This window comes from Peromyscus maniculatus, chromosome 10 (genome assembly GCF_049852395.1).
Source record: "Peromyscus maniculatus bairdii isolate BWxNUB_F1_BW_parent chromosome 10, HU_Pman_BW_mat_3.1, whole genome shotgun sequence".
Lineage (NCBI taxonomy): Eukaryota > Metazoa > Chordata > Mammalia > Rodentia > Cricetidae > Peromyscus > Peromyscus maniculatus.
The window spans coordinates 63,285,962-63,299,071 of NC_134861.1; the positions used below are offsets into that span (position 1 = coordinate 63,285,962).

At 48.4% G+C, this 13,110-nt stretch overlaps 1 protein-coding gene across 1 annotated transcript; it reads left to right on the forward strand.

Moving 5' to 3' along the window:
* Positions 1 to 4,853: 4,853 nt before the first annotated feature.
* Positions 4,854 to 9,644, forward strand: Shisa3 (shisa family member 3). The gene is made up of 2 exons (XM_006974633.4): positions 4,854 to 5,750; positions 8,216 to 9,644. The coding sequence occupies exons 1-2, from the start codon at positions 5,474 to 5,476 to the stop codon at positions 8,653 to 8,655; spliced, it is 717 nt and encodes a 238-aa protein (XP_006974695.1). The 5' UTR covers positions 4,854 to 5,473; the 3' UTR covers positions 8,656 to 9,644.
* The last annotated feature ends 3,466 nt before the right edge of the window (positions 9,645 to 13,110 follow it).

Genomic DNA, 13,110 nt, shown 5'->3' on the forward strand with positions numbered 1-13,110 from the left:
CCATCTCCTCCCTGACTATTTATGGAACCTCTACCACGTGCTAGGCAACAGACCAACTCTAACATTGGGGGAGGCAGGGCAAGTGTGGACATCAGTGCCACTGGCCTGAATCTACACCCCCCATCCTTTACTTCCCGTCCTTGAGTCCATCTTACCCCATGAGGGCCGCTCCTGTGTGTGTTTGGACACTATGGTCTGTGTGTACAAATTTTACCACTTTCACCGAAAGCCTCTTATAGCCAGGAAGTGGTTTCTGTGAGTGACAGCCGCCGTCAGTGTCTGGCTGAGAAGTGCTGGGATCCAGGACCCAGAGAATGCTCCAGAGAGAGGAGGTGAGATTTTTTTTTTTTTTAAGTGAACGTGCAATTTTGGTTCCTTCAGTCTACCTGAGTCTGGGGACGAGGACGGAGGACAGCAGGAGGGGCTTAGAAAATGGTCCACATGAGAAAAGGAAGAAACAAAGTGCTAAAGAGGCCCACAGAAATCCACAAAGATACCCCCACAAAAGACTGCTGGCAAAGGTCGAGAGACAGCTGGGACTTACCTACTCTGGTGATGGGATGGCCAAACATCCTAATAGTTGTGCCAGAAACCCCATCCAAGGACTGAGGAATCTGGATGTATAGATCCATGGCTAGGCCCCGGGTGGAGCGCTGGGAGTCTAATTAGAGGAGGGTTTGTATGAGCGACAATTGTTGAAACCAAGGTTGGATAAAGCACAGGGACAAATAGCCAAATGAATGGAAACACAGGAACTATGAACCAAAGGCTGAGGGGCCCCCAACTGGATCAGGCCCTCTGAATAGGTGAGACAGTTGATTGGCTTGATCTGTTTGGGAGGCATCTAGGCAGTGGTATCAGGTCCTGGGCTCATTGCATGAGTTGGCTGTTTGAAACCTGGGGTTTATGCAGGGATGCTTGGCTCAATCTGGGAGGAGGGGACTGGACCTGCCTGGACTGAGTCTATCAGGTTGATCTCAGTCCTCAGGGGAGCCTTTGCCCTGGAGAAGGTGGGAATGGGGGGTGGACTGGGGGGAAGGGGAGAGGGGTAGGAAGGGGGAGAACAAGGGAATCTGTGGCTGTTATGTAGAACTGAATGGTATTGTAAAATAAAATAAAAGGAAAAAAAATAAAAAAGAAAATGGTCCTGAATCCAGCAGCTTCAGCATGACCACCTTATCCCCAAGAGTCTTAGGCTCTGGTCTCTGTAGCTGCTTGGAACCCAGATCTGTGTTTTCACAAGATCCCTGAAGGTGTTTCTGCACACTCTGCTCCAAGGGTGCTGTGTCCAATCCCTTCTTTTTATAGTTGACAATGCTGAGGCACTCAGATGTTCTGGGCAGGGGGAAGAGGCCGTTCAATCAATCATGAGGAATCGATTGTACAATACCTCCATAGGGACGGGTTTCTGGGCTCTGAGAGCAATACTTCCTATTTCTTGGGACCTTTCTATACTTTAGTGGTAAATATGAGATACTGCAACTCTCAAAAAAAAAAAAAAAAAATCTCTTTCAACTAACCCAGGTTAAAAGGGGCTGGAATAAGATTTATAGTGAGTGACCCAAGAAAGAATTTCATTAGGTCACCAGCAAAGGAGTCAAAGGATAGTTAGTGATAACAAACCACTCTAGGAAAGGACTGGAGGGTGGGTTAAGGAACCATTTGTTGTTGTTTTGGTAAAGCTTTTTTATTCTTTAGTTGTTATTTTAGGGAACACCGATAACAAAGAAGGTTCTGTGTAATATGCATCCTGGGATTTAAAGGATTAAAAAAACTGGTCACAATGCTGAGCTCCAAGATTGCATAGACCTTCCGAGCTCCACATCTATTATTTTGTTATTGTTTTTTACTTTGTTTCTGGGTCCAGTGCAAATAAGCTCATGGGAACTTTCTTCATCAAAGCCAGCCCCTCCCACCCCTGGCTTTCTAAGGTAACCCTTTGGCGGTTCTTCCTCTTTTTAGCATATGTTAGTTCTCAGTCCTTCCATTGTTGTCTTTTCTCTCCCCCTTCTCATCTCTCTCTCTCTCTCTCTCTCTCTCTCTCTCTCTCTCTCTCTCTCCACTTACTAAGCATATAAGAATATGAGAGAGAGAGAGAGAGAGAGAGAGAGAGAGAGAGAGAGAGAGAGAGAGAGAGAGACAGGCAAACAGAACAAGATTCCATAAAGGAGACTACAGTACTGATTAATAATTTTTTAAAAAATGGGCCTGGTAGTGGAACCCAATGACAGAGGTCACACTCAACATCCTTAAGGCCCTGTGTTCCACCAGTGGTGATGTCAGAGAAAGCTTATGATAAAACAGAATTGTGATTCTGTCATACAAAGTCCCTTTCCTCAGCTACAATCATCAGCATGCTGCCATTTCATCTTCTCTTCTTCTTCCTCTTTTCTTCTCCCTCTCGTCCCCTCACCCCCTTTCTGGTGTTTATTAAAGAAAATCCCAGGCATCATATCATGTAACTCATTTCCTATAGAAATTTCCTGGAGACCACAAGAGAGAATAGGCTGGGAAAGTGATTTCTTAAGATTGTGTTATTCACCAAAATAGGGACTTTTTGTTACTGACTCAGGGTGTGGGTGTGTGTGTGTAGGGGGGGGGGACGAAATGTAACATTCTAAAACTTCTACATGATACCCTGGGTAGAACATTTTGAACATTTCTCTCCATGACACTTCCCCCAAGAGCTTTGGGGAGGACATCTCTAGGGAACCTTAAATCTTCCTTTACTATGAAAACAGTAACAGAATTCCTGAAAGTCTGGATATTTGTAAACATAAAGAGAGGCACATATTGGCCTTAGAACTTTTTTTTTTTTTAAGGTAAAACCTATCAATGTGTGAAGTTTGAGGGAATCTTTTGTGGTAAGCAACCCTCACACGCTTATCCCTGTCCTGGCCCCCTGGGCTGCTTGTGGTAACCTGAAAGCAGTTTGGATCCAGGGCTCAGAGAGGAAAGCATGGTGCACCTCGGTTTTAATGTTCGCACTTGCCTGATTTATGGAGTATCAACTAATTTAGAAGTTTGGTTATTTTCCATTAGTAAACATCATCTAACTAAACTGGGGTAGAACACTGTCTGAATAAGTCAAACAGACAAGGGCTCTAAATGAGGAAATTAATTATAGCTGGTGTCGCAGGGAAAAGCACCCCACTGCGGCACAGAGACCGTAATTAATGGGAGGGAAGGGCCAACAAATCATTCCTTAAAATATTAACGCTATCAAAGAACAGCTGGATAAGGGGAAACTTGACCCTGGGGGGGGGGTGTTGGAGGGGATTGTTGCTGCTGTACAGTTTCACACAGTTGTGATGTAATGAAATTCTTCAAATCTTAACTTTAAAAAAAAGGTATTAAGTAGTGTGGTTCTGGGAAAGTTATTAAGAGTTAGTGTGTCTTTGAGTCTGATCTTTTTATTATGGTCATTGTAGCTCACATTTGCTGTGGTTTCTAAATGACTTTCCCTTTGTTTTCCTGAAAACCAAACCAAACCACCCTGCCTCCAAAAAATTAGATTTTTTTTTTCAACTTTAGAGCCCGGTGACAACATTTTTTTTTCTATATAAATAAAAATCCATCACCTACGAAATTTCTACCAAAATAATTTCCCCTTATGCTTCAAGTAAGTTCTTAGTCAAGGAAAACGTACTCACTGTTTGCCTAAACGTAATTTGGCTTTCCTTAACAGCCTGTTAACTTATCATTGTCTCCTCCCCAAATATCTATCACAGAGCAATAAAGTTTTGCACAGTCCGTTAAGCACGTGGCATGTTGGATATTTACTTTTACAATTAAATGATAATCTCAACTTTTAAGATTAGAAGCTGGGAGTAATTCTTTTCCCCGGAATGGGCTTTAATTTAGATACTTAAAAATAAACCGTTTTATTTCGCATTGAAGTGTTTCTAGGAGCCTCCGGGACCTTGGGCAAGCTGCGGATGTGATAAATACTTGTGACCGCACACTCTCCTGTTGGCCGTGCTCAGACACTTCCTTGCATTTTGTTTCACGAGACTTGCTAACATCTAAATCGGTGGCGGTATTCAGAGTGTTTGACAAACCGTGCGGCTAAGACGAACGTCCTCACACGTAACCGAACCCATAAAAACCCGGAGAGGAAACACAGGTTGCAGTAAAAATAAAGCCCTGACGTTAGCCCAGGTTTCACATAACTCCGGCTTCACAAGGCTCTCTCCCTCCGCGGGAGGAACCGTGCCCCTGCAAACAGCCCACAAGGGACACATCATTTAAATAAATGTGTTTCTTTGCCCGAACAGAAGTTCAGATAGGCTCGATTATCATTAATTCTGCTCTTTTATTTCCTTTGCGGGCGCGAACACCGAAATCCTGGCCTTTGAAGTGCGGCTGGCTGGCGGAGCTGACCCGGGTCCTCCCCGGCGCCGGCTCAGCGGTGCGGGTGAGAGTGAACTTGTGGAAGCCGAGGGGTGGGGTGTGGGGGGGAGCGAGGTGCAAATGTTGGTGACCCTAACCCTCGGCTTGTCAGAACCCGAACGAATCCTCAGAATTCACCGTCCGGGTCGGTGCAGAAGCGGACAGGACACCTGATGAACGCCAACCTCCGCGCTCGTTTTTTAAACGAAGCCGTTGATTGAACTCCTGCCGGCCGGCGTGTCCCCTGGCCAGCTGGCGTGCGTGGACCAAGGCGGGACGGGAGCCTTTACCGTTGTTCTTCGAGTTTTTCCTGGCTATATGACAGCTAGGTGGGGGGCGGGGGACTGGTCCCCTCCGGGTCACCGTCAAGTCCCGGGGGAGCGCCGTGGGTGGGGGCGGCAGGGAGACGCGCGCGTGAACCTGCGGGCGGCGGGGACCGCACCGCCGTGCGTCCGCTGTCTGTGATTAGCTCGCGCGGCGACCCCGGAGGGCGGACTCTCCTCACCCGCGTGTCTCCTCCTCCCTCCGCCTTTTTAAGGGACGCCCTGCAGGCAGAGCTGTCAGCCACCCCAGGCCCTCTGCACTTGGCCGCGGCTAGGCTGTCTCCCCGCCCGCGTGACAGTCACGGGCCGGAGCTGAGTTAGCAGCCGGTCCCCGGGATCTGCACGTGGGGAGCCAAGCTGCGCTCCCGGCTCTGCTGGGTAGCCGGCGACAGCCCACGATCGGGACGCTGCTGTTCGGGGCCCGACGGCCCGCGAGGAAAGCGGGGAAGGAGGCGGTGGGGGCCCGGGTGATCCTTACGCGATGAGCCGGGCCAAGGGCGGCCGCTGCTTCACTCGCAGCCTCCGCGGTGGCCTCCCGCGCGCCCTGGTCCCCTCGCCCCCGAGCACCATGCTGTCTCCCTGCCAGCGGAGCCCGCGGCGCAGCCCACGCCTCCTGCCCAGCCGCTGCTAACCCACGAGAGCGTGTTCTCGACCGCGGGGTCAGCTGGCTGCGCAGTGCCGGGGGAGGCGGAACCGTGGTCCCCGGAGCCCCGGCTCCGCCCTCCGACTCTCCAACGGCCACCGGGCGCGGGGCGGCGATGGGGGCGCTGCTGGCGCTCTGTTTCCTCGTGGGCTTGCTGCGCTGGGGCCCGGCGGGCGCGCAGCAGCCTGGGGAGTACTGCCACGGTTGGGTGGACGCACAGGGCAACTATCACGAGGGTTTCCAGTGCCCCGAAGACTTCGACACGCAGGACGCCACCATCTGCTGCGGCTCGTGCGCGCTGCGCTACTGCTGCGCTGCAGCCGACGCCAGGTTGGAGCAGGGCGGCTGCACCAACGACCGCGGAGAGCTGGAGCATCCCGGCATCACTGCGCGTAAGTGCGGCTCCCCTGGGCGGACCCGGCCGCGTTCACCAGACACAGGCACGCTTTACTAGCTCCAGGAGCAAAGTGAACACCGCTGGGTCTGGGGATGGAGGGAAGGGTGGGTGACCGCATTTCAGATCAGGGGATCCTATTGCTTTGCAGTTTGGATCCCAGCTGCACGTGGTCTCCGGGGTTCGGCCCCAGGGAAGGCAAGTTTGCAAGGGATTGCGGGGGGTGGGGGGGGGTGGGGGGGTGGGGGGGTGCTGTAGGGCTGGCGTGCACCTGGTGCTTCCAGGGAAAACAGCTGGACCTAGGCTGGGTTTTCGTGGGCGCTCTGGTCACTTTGGGAGCTCTGGAAGTGCCAGTATCAGGAAACACAGGGAAAGCGATTGTGGTCGAGAGCCCAGATCCAGTCTACAGGCAGTTTTTGTTTTTGTCTCTCCCCCCACCCACCCACCCACCCCCCGCGAATGGTAGCATTTTCTCACTCTCCTAAACTTCCTTTATTTCTCTGCCTCGTATTACCCTCTCTGGCCCACCCCCTATTGTCACGCTCTTCAGAAAACACCCAGGTCTTCGAGGTGGGGATTTAAAATTCAGGGTCACAGGGCTTCCTCGGGGGGCCCCCCTTTCTCACGTCGGAAAACACGGGTCAAATTTCCGCTCGCTTGCTCACTTAAGAGGTGAATAAATCACGACCCCAGCAGAGGAAATTTACACCTTGAAAAAAGTTTTCCACTTGAATTGGAACATTAGGGAAACCTTTTACAGCTTCAGGCGATGGTTTTACTGCCAGGAAACCCGAGAAGTGTGCGGACCTGAGAGCCCGTGACTCCCCAGGACTGTGAGGCAGCGGCCTGGAGCCTGCACACTGAGAAAGGCAGTGGGAAAAGAGGCTGGGGAGACCATCCGAGTCTCATCCTCCAAAGGATAACCAGGAGAGGAAAGGGGGTCAGCATCCCGGGATTCTCCTCTGGGATTGAATTTTGGTGGTTGGGGGAGGGTGTCAAGCATTTCCTGTCCTGAGGATCTGGGAAGTAGTTTCTAGACTCCTTAGTTGGAAACAGGGAACTCTGGGCTATTCTGGCCTGTTGGAAAACTATAGACGTCTCTGCTGGTTCCCCATCCTGTACTAGGTAGGGACCAGACCGTGCTCCTCTAGCCAGGGTAAGCCAGCCTTCTCCTGGGAGCAGTGGGCGGGGTGTGGGGGTGTGTGTGGGGTTTCCAAAAAAGAAAGCAGAGGATTGGAATACTCTCACCATTTAGTGAGTCTGAGATCAGGCCAAACCAGATGGATAGTGGCTTCATCTTCTGCGAGCAGTTTAACCTCTGGTGACTTAACTATGCCGGGCCACTTCTCAAAAGAGTCAAGTTTGTTGATGAAACCAGGGCTATACAAAGGCTTGATGTGCAGGCCACTTTCGCCTGGCCTTACACACCTGTGGTACTCACATGGGGCACCTAAGGGATGCTGAAGAACTAATTTAGCAGCTCTCAGGCTGTCAATCACTGAACGAGTCTCTGGAAAAGTCAAAAGCTTTCTGATATGTATCCATATCTGGATAAGAGAGAGTTTCTGTCTCTCGTGGCCTCCGCAGTAAAAACCAATCAGATACAGAAAGCAGGCGCAAGGGCCTTGGTCAGTTCAGGTGTTTTTGTTGTCTGCTGCCCAGAGACTGGGGGCTGCCTGTCAGTGTGGTTCTTTGACACAGTGAAGCCACCATTGGGACAGCTGCCCTGAGGAGACCTCTGGGGTGAAAATGTCTTATTTCTGTCTTTCTTTTAGAGACGGTAGCAAACTAGAGTTTGATATCTGAGGGATGCCCTTAGAAAAAGTCCGGGTCGCCAATACCAAGAACTGCGTCTGTGGGTGGGAATGTAGAGACAGAGGTAGAACATCTGGAGTCAGGACTGGTGATTTGTAAGGGGGAGGGAGAGGCAGTAAACTGGGGCTCACTGTGGACTGATATATATATATATATATATATATATATATATATATATATATTACATATATATATATTTCAGAGTCTCGTAACACCCCAGACTTCATTCAGCAGGCCTGGTTCTCTTAGATTGGAAACATTTGGACAGGAGATGGATTGTCAGTCTAGAGGGTGGGTTAGGCTCTTAAGTGTCCCACCGTGATAAAACTCCTAAAGTGTAGATTTAAACGCACACCCTCAAACTCACCTTATCCCTTCAGTGCCTGAATAGGACGACAGACTGTTCATGTCTGACTTCCAGATGTTCAATAGGCTGCTTAATTGCTAACAGAGGCTGCAGCATCAGTTGAACATTCCGTCATCACACTTGGCGATTTAGAGGTTGCCCGTCGTATAATGCTCTGGAAAGCTGAGCAGTCACGGTAGATAATGAGCTTTCTAGCCTCCTACATCTGAGATGCTAACGCAGAGGCTAGGGTGTGAGTGACCGGTACCTAGCATCTGTGTGTGTCTGTTTTTGCCTTTTAGAGCCTGTCTACGTCCCCTTCCTGATCGTTGGCTCCATCTTCATCGCGTTCATCATCTTGGGCTCTTTAGTGGCTATCTATTGTTGCACCTGTTTGAGGCCCAAGGAGCCCTCCCAGCAACCAATCCGCTTCTCACTCCGCAGCTACCAGACAGAGACCTTACCCATGATCCTCACCTCCACCAGCCTGAGAGCGCCTTCCCGGCAGTCCAGCACGGCCACCAGCTCCAGCTCCACAGGAGGCTCTGTCCGAAGGTTCTCCTTTGCCCGGGCTGAGCCAGGCTGCCTGGTACCCTCGTCGCCCCCGCCTTACAGCACTGGCCACGCCATCCACCTAACCCAGCCATCCGGTTTCCTGGTGTCACCCCAATATTTTGCCTACCCTCTCCAGCAGGAGCCCCCATTGCCCGGGAAGAGCTGTCCAGATTTCAGTTCCAGTTGACTCAGGGCGGCGGTGGCTGTGAATAGGCCGCATGGGGAAATGGGTGGCCAGGGGGAATGTTGCTACCTTGGTCAAGCCACACTCACTTTTTGAGGAAATTTGTGGTACCCCGTCACGATCGAGGAAGAAAGGTCCAGAAAGATACATCACTTTCTGGTCTTGAGGTCCTTGGCTACGGAGGTCTGACTTGGCAAACACCGTGAACGATGGAACTCACTCACCTTTTGTTAAAATACTCGGCAGTTTGACTTTCAGTTTGCAAGAGGAAGGGGAATATTTTACCGGACAATTCAGCTATCCTTTGTAGAAAAGTGCCCTGTGTTCCTTTTCCTGTGTTGGTTGAGTTATCATACAAACATATACATAAATAAGGAAGGGCATACACTTAATTGTAATTATAAAGGTTCACTTAAAATCTAACTGTTAAGTAAATTTGAGGGGCCAGTGAACCACCTATTTATAATTTTGGGAGTGACGTAACCATAAGTAATATTAGTATGCTGAGAACATTTACTTCTTAAATTAATAACAAATTTTGTTTAAAATATAAGAGGTGTCTTTTTCCAAAACACGAGGTTTCAGTAACCACATGGGAAGATTAAAGTTTTAAATATTACCCAGACACTCGTTGCAGCACAGATTCTGTGTGAAACCACTTCCCCAGCAACCCGAGGGAATATTTATTGCAGACTTTTTGTTCAGCAATATTAGCCTTTAAAATGAGAGTTGGACAGTTGGTTCTTAAAACATTTATTTGTAAAAAGAGTTATATATAAATGTGAAGATTTGTAACTTAATTTACTTACCACATTGACAGGACTAATTATTTAGAGATCACGCTGTAACTTTTTGTGGAAGTCAAAGGCCATCTGTTAGTGGAACGATCCAGGGATCCACATTCTATGTGCCACTGTGTTTGACGTCTGGTGAACACACATACGGGCCACACTAGAAAAAAAAAATAAATGTCTCTGGTTTCCTGAACTCTATTTGACATTTTCAAACCAAAGTTCTTCATGTTATACTCTTAGTGGCAATTCTTTGCTATCTAATAAGAGGAAATGTCTTTATCCCATACTTCATCTTTCAAAATTAAGGAAAAGATTGTCTTCATCCGGACTTAGGAAAGCAGCAAAGCTCAGTTCTTATAGAGATCTTAGAAAACAGGCTGTCTGTGGCACACACACACACACACACACACACACACACACACACACACACACCATATATGTGTCACGTGGCCTGTAGAATTTGAACGTCCAGATACTTTTCATAGGAATCTGAAGTTCTGGCTTTTTTATAATGCATACAGGACGTGATACTGCTTGGCCTGCCCAATGTGGGGTCAGGCCAGCAGTTCCCAGTCCCTGCCTGTTCCTCCACGTGCCCCATCTCCTTCACAGTTACCTACCCCTGATGGTGCAGGCTAGAGTCCAGCTTATGGCAATTCCTTCTGTCGTATATCAGTCACCTTCCGTAGCTCTGTCCAACGTCAACAGAGGTAGAATTCTGCCCTACGAGGGTCGACGGGCTTCCCTGGTTTCCGGTTGAAGGTCAGAGGAAACCGGTTCGAAGGCATGACTCCTTTGCCACGAAGTTAGAGTGGTGCCAGCTTCTAGTCCCTTCTTTCTCTCACATGCAAATGTGGTCTTTCTCCCAAGTGGATTCAAGATTACGAAAAACAAGTAAAGGAATAGTTGAAGGTAAAGAACAAGCCATTGAGATTGTGAGCAAAACCACGTCTGTATCGTCAGGCTGGCTGGAGTCACATTTGCCCTGGACCACTTCTTTAAGTTAACTTCTGCCAAGCTCCTAACACAGTGGCTGAACGGTTGTGTATTAACTTACCCCGTACTCCAAACAACTCCAACACATAGGCATTGTAATCACCATTTTACAGATTGGAAATGGAGGCAGAAGGAGTGTAGTACTTTGGTCAACTCTCTATAGCTAGTTATACTGGAGTTGGGGTGTAGAAATTGATTCAAACTCCAGGATAGAGTGTCCCTAAATAACGAGGCTGGTCTAGAACTCATAATCCTGTCACCTCAGCTCTCCCCCAACGCATGTACTGGGGTTCTGGGTGTGTCACATATATACTGACATGGGTGTGATCCTATATGCTGATTCTTGGCCCTGCTGAGTGCAGTGAACGTGTCTTGTTTCATAATCTCTTTGTCAAAAAATGAATTTCATGGGTAATATACCTGTAATTAAAACAAACCCATTCCATGCTCTGATGATAGGAAGTGAGGGAAGGAAGGAGAGAGAGAGAGAGAGAGAGAGAGAGAGAGAGAGAGAGAGAAAGAGAGAGAGAGAGAGAGAGAGAGAGGAGAGAGAGAACCTATTAGACATTATCAAAGATTCAGATGCCAATCTTTTGTTCAGCGTCACAGTGAGGTGACTGAGCTAATTTCACCCTCCCACGCCCACTTTCAGTGCCCGCTAGAGGGTGGAAATGTCCCCTTCCACGTGGAGCACGATTCTAGTTCTAGTTCAGAGGCTGTACTTCCTGTTTCCTGCTGCTCTGGAGAACAGAACACATTCATTAGGCACACAGATGCTGAAGGATTCACGGTGTGCTCACATCCAGATTTCCCTGCTGCGGCGGGATTCTCCAGTCAATCAACTGGCCATACAGTATTTAAAATTAGGATGATACTGTGTATGTACCTCATTGTAACGTGGCATTCAGTGACATTGAATCAAATCATATGCTCATGTACTTGGTGACACAAAATGCATTTTTGTCCAGGTCTTCTCCTTGGAAGCTAAGCGGCTGCTAATATTATCGATGATCATATCATAGTAAAGCCATCCCATGGTAATATCTAGACATGTCTCATTCAACAAACCTTTGAATGACAGTCTTCACCTTTGGGTGCCCTGCGTGAGAGGTTGAAAACACCAAGGGGAATTAAATGCAATTCTGGTCCCAGAAGTCACTACACTGCATTACTGGCCAACGCATGCAACTAATGCTTGAGATGAGACATTGCAGGTGCTTTCACAAAAGAAGTACACCTGGGGCCAGGGGCGTGGCTCGGTGGACTGAGCTTGCATGCCCGAATTTGTGTCCTTAGCATCCACATAAATGCTGAATGAGCATGGCAGCCATCTTGTATTTTGAGCTTGAATGCCTGAATTTGTGTCCTTAGCATCCACATAAATGCTGAATGAGCATGGCAGCCATCTTGTATTTTGAGCTTGAATGCCTGAATTTGTGTCCTTAGCATCCACATAAATGCTGAATGAGCATGGCAGCCATCTTGTATTTTCAGCTTGAATGCCTGAATTTGTGTCCTTAGCATCCACATAAATGCTGAATGAGCATGGCAGCCATCTTGTATTTTCAGCTCCCCATGGAGGTGAAGACACGATCCCTGGCAAGCTGGCTAGCTAGACTAACTAAATCAGTCAGCTCTAGGTTCAGCTGAGGGGCCTGCCTCAATGAATAAGGTAGAGGGCCATCCAGGAAGACTCCTGATTATCAGCCTTGGGCTTCCATATGCACACTCCCACACAAATGTGACCCCCCCACCTCAAACACATACACACATGTACAAGCACCACACATACACATGTAAAAAGAAAACAAAACAGAATGGGCATTGTTACCATGCTCTCCCTGGGAGCGCAGTCGGGTAGGAGAAGGTAAGTCCAGAAGCTACTAGTGCTTAGGGTTCAGCGTAACTGTGGTCATGACAGGAATGCAGGGCGCATGGGAAGAGGCGATGGACTCACTGAGGGCCTGTTGTGGGACGCGGAAAATGTGTGGAGGGTTTGAGTGAGGGAGATTAGCAGGGGGAGGTAGAGAAGAGTGATGGGATTAGGAGGCAAGAAGAGCTGTGAAGGTAAAGGAACCAGGAACATCCAGGGATAGATTAGAACTCTCCAACACCAAGTGCAAGTGGCACTCTTGAAAGATTTTATAAGGGACTGTGAATTCCTCATATTTTCATTTTTAGACAATTAGACATGAAGGGTCAAGTCATTTGAAACCTCTGAGGACATGCTCACCATATCCCACCACCACAAAACACAGTGGCAAGTTTTGGATTTTGTTTTCATGAAGAATTTGAGTCCTAGCATCCTTCAGTTATGATTATTGCGAAAACTGGAATTCTAGGAAACTTGGAATTTTGAAATATGGTTGTCCCTACAATTAGACTTCTTAAGCAACGTGTATTTCTCAAGCGCTTTCTATTATGATGTTGAGTTTTCAGGTGGGCTTACATCTGAGGTTGGACTGTTATATGCTTGTCTCTCAGATGGAGAAATCAATGCAGGAAGGTTAAATAGCATGTCCCAGGACAAGAGACAAGGAGAGGAGAGTTAAGATACGTGTCCTAGGAAGTCAGCTTTACAGTTCTATGTTCTTTATGACAGCAGCCTAGAAGACCCAAGTTTCTTAGGAAAACAACCCAACATATTTCTCAGAAAATCCACTGGGGG

What these genes read in the sequence shown, in the direction of transcription:
- Shisa3 (XM_006974633.4), top strand. Translation starts at nt 5,474, where the DNA reads ATGGGGGCGCTGCTGGCGCTCTGTTTCCTCGTGGGCTTGCTGCGCTGG. An exon ending in GCATCCCGGCATCACTGCGC is followed by an intron (nt 5,751 to 8,215) that starts GTAAGTGCGGCT and finishes TTTGCCTTTTAG; the next exon opens with AGCCTGTCTACGTCCCCTTC.